This window comes from Eublepharis macularius, chromosome 8 (assembly GCF_028583425.1).
Source record: "Eublepharis macularius isolate TG4126 chromosome 8, MPM_Emac_v1.0, whole genome shotgun sequence".
NCBI lineage: Eukaryota > Metazoa > Chordata > Lepidosauria > Squamata > Eublepharidae > Eublepharis > Eublepharis macularius.
The window spans coordinates 68,822,243-68,843,457 of NC_072797.1; the positions used below are offsets into that span (position 1 = coordinate 68,822,243).

General features: G+C 40.5%; 1 protein-coding gene across 4 annotated transcripts in view; it reads left to right on the plus strand.

Moving 5' to 3' along the window:
* The window catches only part of APC (APC regulator of WNT signaling pathway), a 139,979-nt gene that overhangs the window by 102,781 nt on the left and 15,983 nt on the right, over nucleotides 1–21,215 (plus strand). For all 4 annotated transcript variants that reach the window (XM_054987426.1, XM_054987429.1, XM_054987430.1 and 1 more), the window contains 4 exons: nucleotides 11,297–11,392; nucleotides 12,666–12,805; nucleotides 14,573–14,650; nucleotides 14,950–15,066. In XM_054987426.1, coding sequence (XP_054843401.1) covers nucleotides 11,297–11,392; nucleotides 12,666–12,805; nucleotides 14,573–14,650; nucleotides 14,950–15,066 — 431 coding nt within the window. The remainder of the gene's footprint in view (nucleotides 1–11,296; nucleotides 11,393–12,665; nucleotides 12,806–14,572; nucleotides 14,651–14,949; nucleotides 15,067–21,215) is intronic.

Here is a 21,215-nt window from a genome sequence, read left to right on the forward strand (position 1 = left end):
CAACTGTCTTCCAAAAGCTTCATAATCCTCTTTAATTCTTGCAACAGTATTTGCAGCCGTGTCGTTCGTTCCCACATGAATCAGCACAAACCGGTACTTATCAGCAGGCTTGATGAGTTTCGGCACGTTGCATTTACCTCTGGCTCCAGCTGAAATAAAAGCTGACTTTTGAAATGGCAAGAAGTTTTTTTTCTCTGCCCTTTGAAGCTGTCTTTAAAGAGACACAGAAGTATTTTAATAGCCAGTAACTCCTTAATGATTTGCATAGTTTGGAATGGGGAGCTGAGAAAAGTTGAGAAGAAGGGAAAGAATTTAACTGTCTCCACATTGAGAAAGGCTTTTGAAGCAGTACAGAAATGTCTGTAACTTCAACTGCTGCTACTGTATCTTCAACTGCCACAGCCACCCAACAAACTCAACAGGGTGTAAGTAATAACAATGGCATATTTGCAATTCCAAAGTTAAATAAGAATAACTTTCAAATGTGGAATGCCAGATTAAGAGTTTCCCTCCAAGTTCAGGATTGTTTGGATGCAATAGATACAGATATGCCTGAAAGCCAACCAGAACAGGATGAGTACAAAAGCAAAGAGACAGAAGCCTTAATGACTATATACTCCTGCATAGAAGATCATGAGAGCCCATTAGTAACCAAGCACAAGACTGCTGAAGATTTATACAATGTTCTCAAAAGAAAATATTCTGTCAGAACAAATAAAAATGTGATATTTCTAAAGGAAAAATTATACAGTATGAGGATGAAAGAAGGAAGTAATATTGATGCATACCTAGATGAAATGCTAAGACTTGTTTCAGAGCTTCAATCTGCAGGAGCAGAGATATCTGACTTTGAGTTCCACACATGCATGTTACTTAGCCTACCACCATCTTTTGCAAATCAGAAAGCTATGCTTGAATGTAATGCAACAGTGTACTTGGATTATACAATTGCCTATTTGAGAGACTCTGGACTTAAAAGGGCAACAGATGATGCACCAGATAAAATGTCTGTATTAAGAATGAGATCTGATCCTAAAGAAAAGAGATGCTATTTGTGTTCTAGAGTTCGGCACATAGCCAAGTACTGCAGATTTAAAGCTGCAGAAGGTAGTAAGTTCAGAGGTCCAAGTGTTTCCACTGAAAGAACAGCCTTTAGAGGCTGGGGACATTCCAGTAGTCGTGGAAATTTCAGACCACCACATGGTAGATCAAACACAAGGCACAGACAAAGGCCTAATGATGGTACAAATACATATGACAACAACCAAGTGTTTCAAATATCTGATTGTCAAGGTGTGAACGATAAAAGACATTTTCTTCTTGACAGTGGCAGTTTCATTCATATTTGTCGATTCAGAGAAAGCTTCAGTGAACTTGACACAGAGAACAGACCAAAGATACTACAAGCAAACAAGCAGAGACTCAACATTCTTGGAACTGGACCTGTACCTTTGAGAGTCCTCACTTCTAAGGGTGAAGTGGTGAAGCTCACATTAACAAATGTTGCCTTTGTTCCTGAGGCTACTAATAATCTCCTTGGTACTAAGAGAATTGTTAAAAATGACTATACTGTAATAATTAAAAGCGATATAGGTAAAATTATTAATGACAAAACTGGTCTTGTACTTAAGGTTGATGAAATAGATGGGTTCCATTACATTGTAGATGTTAATGATGATTCAAACATTGTAATAGATGAAGAAAGACCTGTATGTCTAACTAGGCAAGATGTTTGTAATCATAAAAACTGTCTCTATTCATGGCATGCAAAATTAGCACATAGGAATATGCAGAGTGTTGAAAAACTATTAACAGAATGTGGAATTGATGTTGTTAAATGTGATATGGCTAAGGAAAGATGTGAAATTTGTATAAGAGCAAAAGGAACTGCTCCCAGTTACAGGGGACAATCAAACATACAGGATAAAGAGTTCCAGGAAGAGGTCTATTCAGATCTTGTGGGTCTCTTGTCCTTATCTGCAGGAAAGAATAGATATTTTCTTACCTTCACAGAGTCTTAAAGCAAGTACAGTCATGTATACGGGCTTAAAAGTAAAGATGAGACTCTTGAAAAATTTAAATTTTACGTTACTACTATTAAGAACTGATTTGGTAAAGCACCTCTAGCATTATGTACTGATGGTGGAGGAGAATACTGTAATGCGGACTTTAAGAAATTTATGCAACAGGAAGGTATCGAGCATAAGGTCACTATACCCCATTCTCTGCAACAGAATGGATGTTCCGAAAAATTGTATCGCACATTGCAGGAAATGATTAGATCTATGCTTGATGCAAGCTGGACAACCTGATTCATTATGGGCCAAAGCAGTAATGACAGCAGTTTATTTACATAATAGAGTCCCTTGCAGAGTAACAGGAAAAACGCCTTTTGAGTCGTGGTTTGGAAAGAAGCCTGGGTTAAAGCATGTAAAGGCTTTTGGTGCCAAAGCATACTCACATATCCCAAAGGAGAAGAGAGGGAAGCTCGTTCCTCGAGAGAAATTGGAGTCATCGTTGGCTATCCTACTGGAGGTAAAGGATATAGTCTTGAATCCTGAGACCGTTGAAGTCCTGTAATGTCGTATACGTGGATGGAGTGGATACAAGTGATGGAGGAAGAATTTCAATCTTTACAACATAAATCTGAAATCTGATGCGAACACCAAAGTTACTTCAACCTATAATGACAACTGATCGGCAGGACACAGAAATTGTTTCATAGGAATTGGTCGATTGGTTACCTGTGGGGATCACCGGTCAACTGGCAAGCCCACCTTCAGAAGTCAGTACTAGAACAGAAGGGGAAGCAGGAACTGGACCAAGTGAAACAGAAACAGCAACTACCATGAGATGATTAAATAGAAGTAACAAAGGCAAACCACCAGAAAGATACAGATTCTGTGAAAATCTGCAAACAATAAAAGAACCTACACATTTAAAGGAAATCAATGAATTACCTGCATCAGAAAGAGACAAGTGGATACAAGTGATGGAGGAAGAATTTCAACCTTTACAACATAAACAGGTCTGGACACTTACTGAACTACCTGCTGACAGACAAGCAATTGGAAGCAAATGGACTTATAAAGTCAAATATAATCCAGACGGAAGTGTGGATAGATACAAAGCTCACTTGGTAGAAGAGGGATTTTCCCAATAATACAGTATTCAAATTCAAATTCAAATTTATTATTACAGTCAAATGACCAGCAAGAAAAAGATCACATAAACAAACCACAGTTCCTATCTACATAAAAAGAAAGGAAGAAGATTTAGTTAAAACGATTATCATACTCTGCAGATAATAAATTCTGAAAATTGTGTAACATTCAGGATCCTTCTTAGCATCGCAGGTTTGAGAAATATGTTAGTGGAACATGTAGACATCAAAACAGCATTCCTTAATGGAGATCTATCAGAGGAAATTTATATGGAACAACTGGAAGGATTCCAAGAAAGAGGACAAGAAAGTCTTGTATGCAGACTTAATAAGAGTATGTATGGCCTTAAACAATTGGCCAAAAGTTGGCATGACAAGCTAGCAAATCTTGTATACCAACAAGGCTTCAAACAAGAGAAGGCCAACTCATGCCTATATATGAGGCTTAAGGACGGACAATATCAATATATTTTGACTTACGTAGATGATTTATTAATATATTGCCAACAGAAAGAAGACATCAAAGAAATAGTTGACCAGCTGAAGAAAGAAATAGAGGTCAAACAACTTGGAGAAATAAGACATTATCTAGGGATGCAAGTCGAAAGACTTACTTTGACTTCCTTTTAAGTCAGAGATGGAAGATCATGGATTTCATTGAATCAGTCGGCATGAAAAATTGTTAAACAGCGACTACACCAATGGAACCAGCCTACTTGAAATTGGGAGATGGACAACCTCTTGCAAAAGGCCCTGAATATCAAGAAGCCATAGGCAAACTTCTCTATCTAAGTAAAACCACAAGGCCTGATATCATGGCAGCAGTCAACATCTTGAGTAGAAAAGTGAGTTCCCCGAACACCATAAAGAGAGTGCAAGATATCTAAAGGGAACAGAGAACCTAAGATTAAAAATCTCACCTTGTGAAAACCCTAGATTAATTGGGTACATGGATGCCAGTTGGGGGGAAGAAGCAACCAATTACAAATCCACTAGCAGATATTTATTTTTCTACGCAGATGGCCTAATCAATTGGACCAGCAGAAAACAGAACATCGTAGCTCTGTCTTCGGCAGAAGCGGAATGTATTTCGGCAGCCAACGTGTGCAGTGAATTAGAATGGATTTTCCATCTGTTGAAAGATTTTGACATTAATGAACCAACACTTATAATGATGTTCGAAAATAACCAAGCCTGTATTACAATATGTAAAGGAGAAAGTGCAAAGGCTAGGAGTAGATCAATAGGATTGAAATGTCAATTTGTGAAGGACTTGTATCAGAGGGGATTAATTGAAATCGAATATTGCCCCACCAATGAAATGATAGCTGACATTTTGACTAAGCCATTGACCATAGAGAAATTTATATACTTTTGTGATATGTTAAATAGGACCGATCCCAATACCAAGAAAAATGATTAATTGTGTTGTTCGAATGTTAGATCTTGAGAAGGGGTGTTGGGAGTTGGCAGGGCCTAAATTCCAGCCATTATAGGGTTAACACATTTGTTTTGATCTTGTGAGACCTCACCTGGAAGTATAACCTTGGCTTAGAGTCAATCCTGTTTAGAAACCATAAAAGGGTTAATTACCAGCAAGCAGGCATGAGACCGCAGATGCAGATGCACAGCCTTGCTACTGTATAGCCTTGTTACGTTGTTACCTACTAGCTAGCTACTCGTATGTATGATTTAACTTGTTTATTGAAGGTACCTAGTTTACTGTTATAAAGACTTTATTTTTCTCAAACAAACAGCTCTTCTTTCCATGCCTCTACCTTTTATCCCACACTACTCTCCTCACTTTCTGCAAAGTATTCAAGAATGCAAGTAATAGGGCCATGCTGTAAGGAAATTTTTCAGAGAGATACTTTGGAAAAAGATGGGAACTGTAAACTATATTACTGCATACTGTCTGCTGTATGTTTCTACTGGGTAGTTTCCACATCATTTAATATGCCATGTTAAATTGCTTATGTCCTGTTTCAGCTGTATCTTGGATTTCTGTTCTTTCAGATTTCTGTAATCTGTACCTTACTGTATTGTTCATCCCAGCCATTGATCGTATTTACGTACAGTGTGTAATCCTTGTGAGAAAGGCAGACAGTAAATAACAGTCCCATTCTCCCCTGCTTCCTGTAATTTTTTTTATATAGGCTATTTTCCTATACAGATTCTTCTTTTATGAGAAAATAGTTTATGGCATTGCTGAATGGCATCTGAATTTGGAGTTTGATGTCTTTAGTGTGCAGATGATGCTTTACCACCCTGCCACACATGCCTTAGTAACATCTGGACTTAACTATTGTGAAGCTTATGTAGCCAGTGTTGTGTCATTTGCACTGGCTTCCACTTTATTTCTGGGTTCAGTACTACGTGCTAGTTTTGACCACTAAAACTTTAAATGGCTTTAAAACAGTGATTTTTTAAAGCCAAAAGTAACTGCTCTAAATAAATAAGTTCCTAACCCAGCATTTCTTTCAGTATAGCTAGCCTTTTAGGTGGTAAGTCTGTCTAGAAGATAGGCTCTAGTAAGGTTGCATAAACAGAAGGTGCTCAATAGCAGATATTTCCCCATCTTTATCATTGTGGAATCTGTGAAGTTGCACATGTGTTCCATATATACAGAGGCCAATTTTAGAGAGTTTAAAAGGGCCTTAGAAGACTCTAGAAACTGCTGAGGTGCTCTCCTCCCCGCTCCCACATGCTGATTTCTCACCCTTTTGTGGCATAGAGGGAGGGAGTGCCTGCCCCTTACTTCTCTCTGTTATTGCTGTGAGAGGATGTTTTTGCAAGCTGTGTTTTATTCTCTTTGTCAGGAAAAGAGAGAGGTTTCCTTTTATCTTCGTATTTTCAACTTTTGAAGGCGTTGTTTTCTATGAGAAAAATCATGCCCTTTCTAACTTTAACTTCTTTAAAAGTGCAGGGCCTGTGGGTTACATGTCTTGGGGAAGAGCATGATGTCTCGAAATGTCCCATATGCAAACAGTTTACTCCCAAAGTGAGACATGACAGAGCAGCCCACTTAACAGCTGTTTTATTCCCGCCTGGCTCAGTCTCCAGGCATGCCAGCCCTCACCCAGCCAAGACCCAAAATAACACACTTGGTCATCCTCTGTTCCAGTGGACACAAAAACAAAGTCTGCCTCTACTGATCTGACTGGCCAAGCAGACTCCAGCAACTGCCCATGCAGCCTTGTCACTCACTTCCTCTGATCGGTCACCTAAAAAGGCCAAGTATAAGCTTAGGCAATATGATAAGCCCAGAGGCAGCAGTTTCAAATGAAAATCTTTGGCTCCAGCATCTTCTTGAACCAAAAGATGGCATAAGAGCAACCACCCTTGAAACCAGTCTCTGAGGTGATCCTGATACCAAAGACACCCCCTCCTTCTAGGCATTCTCCATGAACTGTCCTTTCCATGTTTGAGGGAGAGCTCAAATCCAGCACCTCAGCTGCAGTTCTGAGGCCATCTTTTGTCTCAAAGTCATCCAAGCAGACCAGCGTCATGATCCTGATCCACAATGTGACTTGCTCTACTTTCATTATGATACACAAAAAGAAAGCCTCTTCCCTGACCACTCTCAGTGCAATCCCTATGACTTACTTTGCCCCATTTTTATGGATCAAAGTGACCTGAAAGTGAAAGACAACCTCCATCTGCTTCCTTGGGCTGTGATCCTGATCTTCTACCTGCTGTGGAACTGGACTAGATTTTAAGGTTATGCACACAAGGCCTTCCCTTATTATAGAAGGGCTCTTAGAGGTTGCCGTTAGTGCTTGGCTCAGGCCACCTTCTGGGCCAGTTTCTGTTAAAGGAATAAAAAATCTATGTAGAACAAGGCAGAAAGGTTATCCCTTCCTGTTCTCCCCACACATGCACACAGCTAACTCCCTTGTAGTGGACACCACTTAAGGGAAAAATACAGGTGCCCAAAATTAACTTCTCCGTTGATAGGACTGTAAGCTTGATGGTATGGGACATAAAATCTATGCTGTGGGCTATAAAATAGCTAATTGTTAGACCATCATGGCCTGATACCAACTTTTACTTTGGGGGAAAATTGCTCTGAACTGGAGCTCATTCCAGATGGTTACTGTAAGTTGGCTAAGCCAGCTGGAGACCACTAAAATCTCAGGGCAGCAAACATTTTTCACTCAACAGGTGGTGAACTGTTATGCTAGAAATGTTGCCCCTGCAATTTCCTTTTTTCCTGGCTATGTTCAACTGCCTTGCCCAATCAAACCGAACTTTTAACTGAGGACCTGCCCTGCAAGGGCACTGACCTATTTACTACCAAGTCTGAAACCTTAGAACAAAAATGAAAAAATAAGTTTACAGCTAAAACCTTAGATGTGACTTTACCTAACCAACCTGCACAAAGATCTAGACCCTATTAAGCCTCTTATACAGGCAGGGATTAGTTATTAACATTTTAAGTCACAGTCTACACATTGACCCTCCTATTCTCATTACCCTCCATCTCAACCTCAGTCAAGAAGCAGATTTCATTTCTAGAGAGATAAAAACAGATAGTGATCAAAATCCACCCAACTATCCAAGCAACATTTTTGACAATCACACCTGTTGTCAAGAGTCTGTTCCCATAAAGAGGGACTCATGCTTCCTACTCCACTTCAGAAGATATAACTCATGATCACATATTCCTGAAAATTAAAAAGTTCAGAATGGTTTCAATCTCCATTGCCATACCATTTCTACTTATGAGTGCCTGATTTGTGAATCTAGACTTAGGTGCCTATTTCCATATCAGAAACATGCAAAGTTACGGGAAGAATCTTCTCTTTGAGTGCAGCACAAAATTGAGTACTCACCTTTTGGTTGGCATCCTCCTCACGATGCATTTACCAAAGTTGTGGCTGCAGTTGTAGCTTACCTTCAGAGCCTTAGGATGCGAAATCTATCCATATCTTGATGGGTGGCTTATAGTGATCAACTCAAGGAACAAACTCACATTCACTTAGTACTAAACACCCTCAAAGACGTTCACCTGCAGATGAATTTCACCAAAACCAATGTTGAACCTTCCCAGAGAGTTGTCTTCATAGATACCATCATAGACTGCTTTCTGGCAAAAGTCTTTCCTGCCTGAGAGAGACTCCTGACGATTCATTCATGGATTCACAAGAGTTCTGCCTTTGCAGATGGCAAAAGGCACTGTTCATCCAGAAGCTACTGAGACACTAGTTTCCCATTCTCCAGACTACAGATGAGAACTCTACAGCTATGGTTTCTAAGGGATTTCAACCCCCTCCACCATCATCAGTCTATGAAGGTCACCCTCTCCAAGTTTGTTTTATACTCCCTCAGTTGGTGAACTCAGCAGATATTTCTTTTCCTGAGCTGACTCATTCCACTGATGTTTCATTAATCGGCTGAGATGTCCATGTCAGACTAGTCACAGCCAGTGGTGTGTGGTCGTGGAATTGAGGGTCTATTCCACATAAATTTTCTGGAGATCAGGGTGGTATACTGTGGGGTACTCCCCCTCCACTCCCCCTTTGAAACAGAAAACAATCTAGATTTCAGCCAACTACATGATTGCAGTGTTTTACTTGAACAAACAAGGATGCATGGTTTTCATAGCTTCATACCGAGAAGCAGCCAGAATTTGGGAATGGTGCATTTGACTACATAGCTGGCATCAGTAATCACAGTAGAATTCCTCAGCCACTTATTCCTACATGAATGGGTGTTTCATTGGGACTTCTTCCTCTGTTTCTTATTATTGAGGTTTCCCCACTGTGGACTTCTTTGCCACCAGATCCAACAAAAAGTGCAAGTCCTTTTGCTTCCTAGCAGCTTGGAACTCAAAGTCCTTGGGGGATGAATTCCAGTTATGTCAGGCCTAGGCTGTGTACTATGCTTTCACCCTTTCCCATGGTATCACAGGTTCTGTGTAAAATGAGGAAGAAGGACATGTGGGCCATTCTAATATCCCCCTTCTTGTCCAGATAAGTTTGCTTTGCCACTCTTATCCATGTCACAGAGTCGCCATATCGCTTCCCGAGAGAAAACTTGCTTTCCCAGGAACCCTTCCACCATGAAGGTGTATCCAACCTCCATTTGAAAGCATGGCTCATCCTTCCATTAGCATTGGTATGACTGAAAATGGAAGAAATTTCTGATTGGGCCAGACAAAAGGATTTAAACCCAGTTTATTGTCCACATGGAGACAGTTTCGATTACTTCCTACACTTAATTTAAGGAGATCTTTCCTCCTCCTCTAAGTCTACCTAGTGGCCATAGCATCATTTCATGTCCATATTTCAGGGAGGTCAGTTTTTGTCCAAAGAAAATCCAAATGCTTCCTCAAAGGGCTCCCTAACATATTTCCAAACCAGTCCCATTGTGCAGCCTCTCACTGATAGGAGCCCAAACTAATGAGTAAACTTTTTGAGCCCATGTTAACATGCTCTCTCCGCCACCTGACCATGAAAACTACCTTTTTGGTGGCCATAACTTCCACCTGTAAAGTCAGTGAGCTGCAAGCCCTTAGTCATACTCCTCCAATTTTAATTTCTTTGACCTAAACATTTCACCATTTCATGTTAATCAAGATACTACTTTGCTGATTTTCCACCCTCATCCTGAAGATGACAAAGGAATGATGTCTTCATGCCCTCAGTGTGTGAAGAGCCCTGTTATTTTATCTGACTATATCAACAACAACAGTGTGCTTATATACCACCCTTCTGGACAGATTAGTGCCACACTCAGAGTGGTGAACAAAGTCAGTGTTATTATCCCCACAGTACAGCTGAGGGGATGAGGCTGAGAGGAGTGGCTGACCCAAGGTCACCTGCAGAGTTCAGGGCAGCAGTGGGAGTCAAACTAGCAGAGTGCTGATTTGGAACCCAGACACTTAACCACTGCTACAGCTACTGATGATATACACCAAGATTGCAACCCATTTGTCACTTTTTCTGATTCCAATAACAGCTTGAATCGCTCATCACAGTCCATCTTTCAGTGGATCATCTCCTGCATCTGATTCTGCTATGAATTTGCACAAGTTGGCTATCCCTTACTAGTCACCACACACTCTATAAGGGCACAAATAATTTCAGCTGCCTTCAGATGCAGCCTTTCTATGATGCTGTTTATAAAGCAGCAATTTGGTCTTCTTCATCCACTTTCACACAGTTGATGCTGGAAGAGAGGTGCTGCAATCTTCATTCAATTAGAACTCATGCCCACCTTCCTTCATATGATAAGTCAGCTTACTATTCTCCCGTGTGGAACTCTACGGGTTCCAAAATGAAGAAAACATAGTTGCACTTAACTGTAACTCTTCAAGTGGACACCTGTGCAGTCACACTTCCCTCCCTGCAGCCCTGCTGTGAGCTCTGTCACATTTCTGGGCTCTCTAATGCTCTCTGCAGTGGTGGCCAGAAGGACTGGCACTCCTTGTAGCTGCAAAAGGACAGGAAATCAGTGTGCATGGGAGGTAGTGTGTATCTTGTAGATTTCTAGAGCCTTCTAAACAGCTTCTACACTCTGCACAGCTGGCCTCAGCACATGCAAAACCTTTGTATGATTGTTGTTCATTGAGTGGATGCCTCTGTAGTAACAGGTAAGGACAACTATATTTTCCCTTTCATACAACTGCCCTAATCCTCCCACCATACTTAGAGGTTATGGAACTCTTGTGGATGGAAAGCCACCAGGCATGAGGGATTGCAGTGTCGGGGGGAGGGGGGGAGGTTTATGTGAAATCAGTCTCGCCTCTTATGCTGGTGGAGGAAGCACGGCAGAGCACCTTCTATTTGCCCAACCATAGGATCTAACCCAGTGGGTTGCTTACCTCCCCCTCCAGTGCAGCATAAATTACCCCTGCAAATTCTACTACTGGGGGATTGGAGATCCCTCAGAAAAGCACAAATGGTGGATCAGGGAGATGTCTGTAGCAAGAGGGGTGGAGCCGATAAAAATCATGTTTCCCTTTATGTTAGCAGAAACTTACTGCAGGATCAAAGCTAATATGTGTAGCAGTTAGAATAGAATTTTACTTCTCTGCACTTAAGTTAACCAATAAATACTTTAAAAGTCTGACCACTATATGTACCTAATTAGTCTAAGTGAAGAATAATCATTCTTTTTGTAATTCAGTGCCAGCTCCAGTTGATCATCAGATCTGCCCCGCAGTGTGTGTTCTAATGAAACTTTCATTTGATGAAGAGCATAGGCATGCAATGAACGAACTTGGTAAGACCAAAATGGATTATTCAGGGTTTTTTTTAAAAAACCCACTTTCTCACCCTATTTGTACAGTTGCTAGAAGTTTTGTGTCTTATAGCTGGAATGAATTAAATTTATGTAAAATATAACAAAGCAACCATCTGTTGTTTGACTGTGCGCTTAGGTGGAATGGGTCTGTAGCCTCATTTTGTAAGAGTCAAAATCTTATCATGCAAATGTCAAAAGTGGTACAGCTGTTGAAAACTTGTGGATTGTAACTTTTCATTTACTTAATTTATATTGCAGTTTTCTTCTCAGTGGGGACCGAAAGAGGCTTACATTATCCCTTTCTCCCTTTTACCCTTCACAGAAATTAGCAGGGATACTCTGCTGTAGCCCATGTCTGCTCTGTGGAGTTTTTAGTTTTATGAGCACAGAACTTACATGTGGTTTGAACTTAAATAAATAAATAAATACAAGCACTTTTACAAGTGGATCAAAATTCATTTTTATCTCAATTTTTCAATATTATTAATACAGCGTACAGTATGGAAAAGATTTCAAATGCTAGAAAAATACATTCTAGCCACATTGATCTACTGTATATACAATCTTGTGGCATCTTTAAATTTCTACATTGCATGGTAGACAGCATGGTATAGCCTGAGCTGAATTTTGTGGCTTTTTTATGTATTGGCATATGCCTCTTGTCCTGAGATTGCATAATTACATATGTGTATTGCTACTTAGAAGAAAGCCAGCAGTGGTATTACATATATAAGATTATTTTATTTGAGATCTGCTTGTTCATGAGGATGTTGTCTTTGGATATTTCTGACTACTAGCCATCCAAGTTTGCATTCCTAACATTTACTAGGCAGTTAGCCCAATTGAGCTCAGTGGGACTTACTTCAGAGAAAACATGCTTAGGATTACACTGCAAGAGAACCAAAGAATATGGTATATAACATACTTCATATTCTCTTCTATGGTATATATTACAATACTGTGTGTGTGTGTGTGTTAGAGAGAATAGAATATGGTATATATGTTACATTGGTTTATTTAAATTCAGCTCTTTAGATATGTCTAGTTTCCACTTACAATCAGAAGAGTAGAAGTCATGCTTGAGTGTATCCACCTCGGGACAATAGCCCAAAGGAAAACTGTGGCAGCTTTGAATGCTTAGAGCATTTCTTATCATAAACTTCCTATCTGCAAGGTATGCAGATAGGAAGTTTCATTCAACTTGGAACATGTTGGTCAGGAAACATAGTTATTTCAAATGCTTCTTTTATAGGCGGTTTGCAGGCCATTGCAGAATTGCTGCAGGTGGACTGTGAAATGTATGGACTTACTAATGACCACTATAGTGTCACATTAAGACGATATGCTGGAATGGCTCTTACGAATTTAACTTTTGGAGATGTAGCCAATAAGGTAGGCTTTTGACATGTATTTTGTTCCTTAATATTAAGGATTGGGAATTTGGAATTTTGGTTGCTGTCATTAAGTTTAGGCTGTAGTGCTGCTGAATATGGAGTACAGTTTGGCAAACAGCTGTGTTTCATGCATGTTGTACAATGCTAAAATATATGTCTTTTATAGAAGCATTTAGTTTAGCTGGTCAATTTAAAGCAGGAATTAAGTCTCCTAGCTTTGGGTTTTTATTTTTATAAAACATGCTGTTACGAACTCAGAGGGTTGCTGTTGGAGACCAGCTATCCTCAGCATGGGAATTACCTTGTGGGATTCCACAAGGCTCAGTCTTATCCCTCATGTTACTCAACTCATTTAAAGCCTTTAGGAGAAATAGTACATTTTTATAGAATTGGATGCCATCAAGATTCAGATGACACCCAACTCTATATCTTGCTGTCCAAATCTCATGATGATGCTGTAGAAGTACTAAGTCACTGCTTGACAACTGTTGTCAATTGGCTGAAAGCAAACAAATTGAAATTGAACCCAGACAAGATGGAAGTGATGCTGATTGGAAAAGCAGAAGGGCATTGTGCTTGATAGGGTCCAGTTGACCCTGGCTGACTCAGTGAAAAGCGTAGGGGTTATATTGGATCCAGCCCAGCTTGTAGTGAAGCAAGTAAATGCAGCTGCAAAAAGTTCTTCTCCCAACTTAGACTAGAGTGGAAAATGGCCCCCTACCTTTACACAGCTGATCTGGCCACCTGGATTCATGCCATAGTAATATCTCGACTAGAATACTGTAATTCAGTCTACATAGGTCTCCGGTCAAAGTCAACTCGGAGACTCCAGCTGGTGCAAAACACTACAACTTGTTTACTTTCAGGAACTAGTTGGAGCATGCATATCACACTCATTCTCCAGTCACTCCATTGGCTACCCATCAGTTACAGGACTCAGTTCAAAGTCATGACGATTACATTCAAAGCCCTTCATGGCCTAGGGCCCCTCATATCTGCAAAACAGCATTTATTCCTGTGTTCCAGCACAGCAGCTTCGATCGTATGAACAGGGCCTTCTGCAGATACCATCCTTCAGTTGGGCAAAATTAACAACTGTCGATACACACACTTTCTCTGTGGTGGCTCCCACCATATGGAATTGTTAGGGTTGATCAGGAAAGCTCTCACTCTCCTGGCTTTCTGCAAACGATGCAATACTGAATAATTCAGTTCTACTCAGATTATAGGGCTGTGTCATAAGAAATAGCTCAAAGAGATATCTTGGGGAAAGGGACTATAGACTAGGCTATTGGGTGCTATCTGCTGATACATTCCTACTGAGTAGTTTGACATTGTTAAAAATGTTGTGTTAATTAAGCTTTAATTCAGAAAGGTTTCATCTATGGGTTCAGCTTCCTGCTAGCTTTTAAATTTGCTGCTACTGTACCCTACTGTATCTGTTTCCTAACTGTTGAACATATTGTATTTTTGCTCTGTGAATGTCCTAACTGTTGATTATATTGTATTCACTTGTAGTATGTAATCTGCCTTGGATTTCATTGAGAAAGGTGGATTATAAATAGATGACAATAAATAATAATATGAAGATTGATTCTTGGTAGTTTAACTTAAGCATGCTAAAGTTGGTCTTGTCAGTTTATTATTATTTAAATTGATGAATTTTATGCTATCTTTAATTTTACTATTAAAGAAATTAACATTTGACTTCTTGTCATAACAGTTGCTTAATCATTCTCTTAATCTTTCTCTGCCTTTTAAATAGGCTACATTATGTTCTATGAAGGGTTGCATGAGAGCTCTTGTAGCCCAGCTAAAATCAGAAAGTGAAGATTTACAGCAGGTAAATAATATTTATTAGTAATGGTCAGTTGGACTTTGTGCTGCTGTGTTAATGTTTATATGTATTTTAAATTGTGTAAATCTGGATGTTTTTATGGTTGCTAATTTATAATAATTGTTTTATATATTTTAACCTCTGTGTATCTGTAATCCGCCCTGAGCCTGCTGGAAATGTGGGGAGGGAGGAATATAAATAAATAAATAATAAATAAATAAATAAAATATTTCCTTTGTCTGAAATTCAACAGACTTCTTTTTTTCTTTTCAGTTTTCCCTTATGATATTTTTTCATTTGTACAGGTGATTGCAAGTGTGCTGAGGAATTTGTCTTGGCGAGCAGATGTGAACAGTAAGAAGACACTGCGTGAGGTTGGAAGTGTGAAAGCATTGATGGAATGTGCATTGGAAGTTAAAAAGGTGCGTCTTCAAAGGAAGAAAACACTTTCCTTTTATTACTGTAGAAGCTCATTGATTCATAAATCTTGAGCAGCAGAAAATACTTACTCCTTATTTTTTGGATGCAAGGGGTAAAAGGACTGAGACATATTCCTCTGAGTGAGGAAGAAAGGCAAAAATGGTTTTTATACGGTGAGCAGGTGTTTTATTAAAAAGCTGTGTTAATTGATTGTGATTTTATCTTGTATAATTTATCTTCTGTTGTGACTAGACATGGGCATGAACAGCATTACGAATGGAAAAAACCCACAAAAAGCCCGTTCATCTGTTCACGAACAAGCCGTTCGTGAGGCCCCATTCTAAACAAACAAGTGGTCGTTGCAAGCCTTGTTCGTTGCCTTCGTCAGCCATTCGTCAAGCCAGACAGTCTGGCACCTGCAATCAATTCCCTTGGCAACCGGAGGCAGGGACTGAACTCTGTCTGAACTCCTGGCTTTCCTTCTGGCTTTAACCCTTCAAAGTACTTCCAGCAGAGAGTCCCGTTTTTGCCACTGTGAAGAGAAAATGACAGCAAAGGGGGAGACCCATGGAGCATGCCTTTCCCGGGGTGCAATCTCTCTGAAACTTGGGGGGGGGTCTTCGGAGGACAGTGAGGACTATGTCCTCTGCAAATTTGGTGGGTATTGGACATTGGGAAGGTCAGTTTGTAACCCCTCAAAGTAGCTTCCAGCAGAGAGTCCCGTTTTTGCCACTGTGAAGAGAAAAAGACAACAAAGGGGGAGACCCATGCATCATGCCTTTTTTGTGGTGCAATCTCTCTGAAACTTGGGGGTCTTCAGAGGACAGTGAGGACTATGTCCCCTGCAAATTTGGTGGGTATTGGACATTGGGAAGGTCAGTTTGTGGGGTGTTTAAAGGGTCCTGCCCCTTGCATGTGGCAGAAAAGGGCCCTTTAAAGTATCAGCTGGCCGGTAGCAGGGATCTTTAAAAGGCCACAAACAACGAACAACAATCATGTTTGTCAACAGGGTCATGTTTGTTACTGTTCGTTGTTCGTGGATGGCGTTGAACAATGAACAGCTTGTTCAGGTTTTTTTCTTGTTCGTGCCCATGTCTAGTTGTGACCTGCCCTGAACCTGCTAAATTTTTCTGAGATACAAGAGATCTGGGAACTTGTAATGGGACAAGGAAGAATAGAAAGGAGTCTCCTCTTCAGCCAAAGGAAAAGGGTTATAGCTTTGGTATAACTATAACTTCTGCCCAGTATCTGAAGTGAGTTTTAACTCAGTGGAGTACCCTGAGGTCTGCAGTAAAAGGGAAGGTGTGCTGTGTGTGTGAGTAAATTGGAGCACCTAACCTGTGAAGGGATGTCCAACAAAGAAAAAACTTTACTTTAAATAATTCAAGTCTGATTACACCAATCTCTCTCATCTAAGTTAGCAACCTAATAAACCATACCAAGCGTTTTGTGCCTCAAACCAGTGAAGTAATCTGTGCAAAAACCTCCTGCTTAACTTCAGCCTTTAAGTATCTGCCAACTTATCTAACTATCCATCCTACATGTGAATAAACCTACTGTTTTTTAAAAAAACTTTAACAAGCCTTGTATGCCAAACCCCTGATCTTCCCTCTACGTAAACATGGCTGGGTAACTGCACAACCTATATGTTCCTTAAGGGTGGGACAATAAAGTTAAAGCTACAAACAAAACCATGCTAATAAAGGCTTCCCAGCCCAGTAAACAGCTTCATACGCTTTGGGAGGGAAATTTTTACCTCAGAGAAGGGAAGGGTCAGCCCAAGCTTGAGTCAGCAAGGGTCTGCAACAGTAACATAGTACATATAAGGGTTGTTGATTTTGTGAAAGAAAGACAAAAAGAGGGGTGAACAAACTCTACGGGCTCTTGAAATCAAGCTACTTTAATCGATTTCTAGGACACGCTTTTTAATCAGAGAAAATGCTTTGGATTTTCCCATTTCAAAAATATCAATCAATATTCCAACTATCATCAGTTTCTTATCCAGGGCTTTCATCCAAGTCGATTTGTGGGTATCCTGATTTAGAGCGTCTATCGAACTATCTTCAGCATACAGCAATTTTAATCTCAGTTTAAAGAGCTATGCTCTTGCTGTCCAAATTCTGCCCACAATACAACATTAGACACACAACAGGGAATATTCAAAATTTTCCTAAGAAATTGTGCTAAGAGTTGATCAATATTATCAGAAATAGCTTTAATTCAGATAGCTGAGCCATAAAAACTAATGGGGGGCACTTTCAGATTAAAAACTTGCCACGTCTCCAGGATGTCTCCAGGAATATACTTCTCTTGCCTATTGTGGAAAAACCTATTTATAGCATTTTCACATGGTTTTGCTTTATTAAGTGCTTTTCTAAATTGGGAAGTCCAGGAGACATCTGCCAAAAACAGAATCCCCAAATAGGAGAAGGCCTTGACTTGCCCAATATTGGACCAATTGATTGACCATTGAGATGGGTTCCATTTCTTAGTCTTGGTGAAAACTAAGATCTTAGATTTTGAGTTGTTGACACCAACCTTTCTCAAATGCAATAGTTGGAGAAAGATCACAGGTCCCTTTGCAGCCCAATCCTAATTCGAGACAAGATCATGGTATCATCTGCATAAAGGTACACCAATCTCAGCTAATTTTGGTGGATGGAGCAGTCATCAAAAATTGATGCTGCATCATTAAATATATATTGAACAAAAAAGGCACCATCAAACATCCTTGACGTACCCCCTTTTCCAAATTAAATGGATTTGTTAAATTCCCCTCATACCCACATGGTACTTGACCAGTCAAACTTGAAAATAGTCACTGAACAAGTCCTAAAAGTCTTTTATCCATATTAATTTGATTGAATTTGTTCCACAGTCTGGGACAATTTATGGAATTGAAGGACCCCTTAAGGTCAATAAAAGCTGCATGTAATTGCCCTCTGTTAAAAGATGAATATTTCTCAGCCAAGTGATATCTGTTTGTGCCACAATAAAGTTTCTGATTCCATCCAATCTTAAAGCTGCTTCTTCAATAGGTAAGCAGAATGTAGCTTTCCTATAGAGTAAAGAAGGCTAATTGGTTGATAATGGGATGAATCACGTTCTGAACGGTTTTTAAATATTAGGGATAATAATGGAATGTTTCCATAAATTAGATATTTATCCACTGATGTTAATTTGAGCAAAAACCAGCACCAAAACTGTGGCCCACGATTGCAGATCAGCCTTAAATAGCTCATTAGGAATTAGAACAGAGCGTGGTGCTTTTCCTAGTTTTAATCCTTTGATAAGTCAAATTACCTCCTTGTTTGATACTGTAGGCCAGGGTGTTGATACATCTGGAGGGATAATAGGAGATATAGTATGTATATTAGTATTGTAGAATATCCCCTTCAAATAACTTTACCATGTCAGAGGGAAAGAGGCCACACTTTGGGCAACATTTTGCTCTGAGCCTTTGAGGGAAAGTCTTGTTTCAGTGCTGGAGATTTGCCTGAACTGTGGTCAGACCATCATCTACTGAAAGTAAAAGTGAATATGGCTCTAACATCTTGCAAATTAGGGGGTCCAGTTAAAACGATTTGCCCACGAAAGCTCATTGACTTTTCTAGATTCCAAAATGCCTGGGGGATTTTAGAATTCCAGACACAGGCTTCATGATAGCTGCTGTAGGAGCGTGGAATGCAAAACTCCTTGAAGCTATTGGCACCATTGCTCCTTGTTAACCCTGTAGCTCTTGGGACTGAAGCCAGCCCCTTGGTTTACAACAAAGCTGGATGACTGGAGGGTTGGAAGACGTCTAGAAAGACACTGGTGAAAAACTCGCACTGAAGCAGATAGAACATTCTACAGTACCCACTGGAGGACCTATGGAAATGAAAGCAGGAAAGAAATGTTATTTCTCAGCAACCATTGCATTGGCTAGTTCATGACCATCCCAATTGTTTAAGATATCCAGACACCTTATAACCCCTACATCTGAATCTTTATATTCCCGACAATCAGCTATGAGGCCTTTGCTAAGTTTTTTGTTGATAAAAGAGAATAAATATGCTCCCATCTAGATGCTAGCTGCAATGTAGCTGCCATGGAAGAAATGCTTAATGCACCATCTGGCTTACATTCAGACTGCCTTGAACCAATTACAATGACAGCTCATAGTAGGATCCTAACATGATCTACTGTGCCCATCTTGGCTGTTAAAATCAAGTAAGGACCATATACATGAACCACTGAGGTCTATTGAAAATCAATTGCTAACTCAGGGCATCTTCCCCTAGCTGCTCAAACAGACAGTTATCCGTCCACTGATTAAATAACCATCCCTAGACAAAAGTGATGTGGCTAATTATTGCTCTTTCTGGGCAAACTAATTGAGAGAGTGGTAGTAGACATGGGCACGAATTGAAATACGAAGCAAATTTCATCACGAAACGGGCCGTTTTATGCATCGCAAAACAGCGTTTGTAGGGCTGCGGTTATCACAAAATTACCACAAAATTCATGACTTTTTCGCCTGTTTCATTAGCTTCGTGAACAATTTGTAATTGCAGACAGGCTGGTGCCGATCCATTGATTCCCTAGGCAACAGTGGGCCCAGATCTTTTGTTGCCATTGGAAACTCCAGTCACAGCTCACTTACCCTTGATTGGCAGCTCTCCTAGCCATCTGGAGAGCTTCCATTCTGTCCTATACAGCCTGGAGCTGGGGCTCAATCCCCTAGGTAACCAAGGAGGGTGGGCCTTCTGTAGCCATAGGCACACCAGTTTCACCCCTCCAAACCCTGTTAGGCAGGTCTGTCAGCCAACCACAGACCTCCTGTTCTCGGGATGAATGGCAAAGTTTTGGAGAAACATCCAGCTCGTCCTCCACTTCTCAAACTCTTGGAACTGTACCTGCCTGCTGTCCACCCCTCACTCTGTCTTCCCAGCCCAGCTCTACACCATGGCTGATCCTTCATCCTCCTCTGATCCAGCAACTCCCGGTCCCCGTTTCAGTCATGCGCTCTGGCAGCACTTCCCTTCCCACGCTTCCCGTTGACCTTCCCGATCAATGTATTGCAAACTGGGAAGGTGGGTGGAGGAAAGCCTGCTGAAGTCTCCCTGCGAGTTTGGCATCTCCAGGTATGAATAAGGCCATGAAATGCCTCAGGTTCTGACGAATCACAAAACTAACAAATCGTTTTGGCAAATGGGTCAATTTCATGAAGTTTCGTTATTTGTGATTCGTGGATCATGACAAAACACAAAACTCTAGTTTCATTTTTTCCCATTTTGTGCCCATGTCTAAGTGGTAGTTGACCAACTCCAGATCTTGGAAAACTCTAGTGCTCTAGACCGTTTCCAGTCTGGATTCAGACTAGGGCATGGGACAGAGACAGTACTAGTCACGTTAGTGGATGATCTCCGGCAGACTATAAACAAAGGCTGTGCCTCCTTATTGCTTCTCCTGGATCTGTCTGCAGCCTTTGACACAGCAGACCATGCCATCCCGTTAAGGCATTTAGAGACAGAAGTGGGCATCAAAGGATGTGCCTTGAAATGGTTTAAATTCTTTTTCATGGAACAGGCTCAAAGTATTGCTGTCGGAGATCAGCTATCTCCAGAATGGGAGCTATCTTGCGGGGTTCCTCAGGATGCAATCTTATCTCCCATGTTATTCAACCTCCGCATAAAGCCTTTAGGAAAACTCATTTGCATATATGGAGTTGGATGTCACCAATATGCAGATGTCACCCAACTCTGTATCTCACTATACAGGTCCTCACAGGATGCAGTAGAAATCTTGGACCACTTGCCTGACAGTTGTGGTGAAATGGCTGAAAATGAAATTGAACCCAGACAGGATGGAAGTGATACTTGTTGGGAAAGCAGAGATCTTGAAGGACATTGTACTTCCCACTTTCAATGGAGTTTGTCTGACCCTTACAGACTCGGTTAAGAGCCTAGGAGTTACAGTGGATCCAGTGCTACTACTAGAACAAGTTAAGGCAGCTGCAAAAAATGCTTTCTACAACCTAACTCTAGCCTGGAAGATGGCTTCTTACCTCAACATGGCCAACCTGGCCACCTGCATCCATGCTATGGTAACATCAAGACTTGACTATTGTAATGCACTATACATAGGTTTCCCATCTAAGTTAACTAGG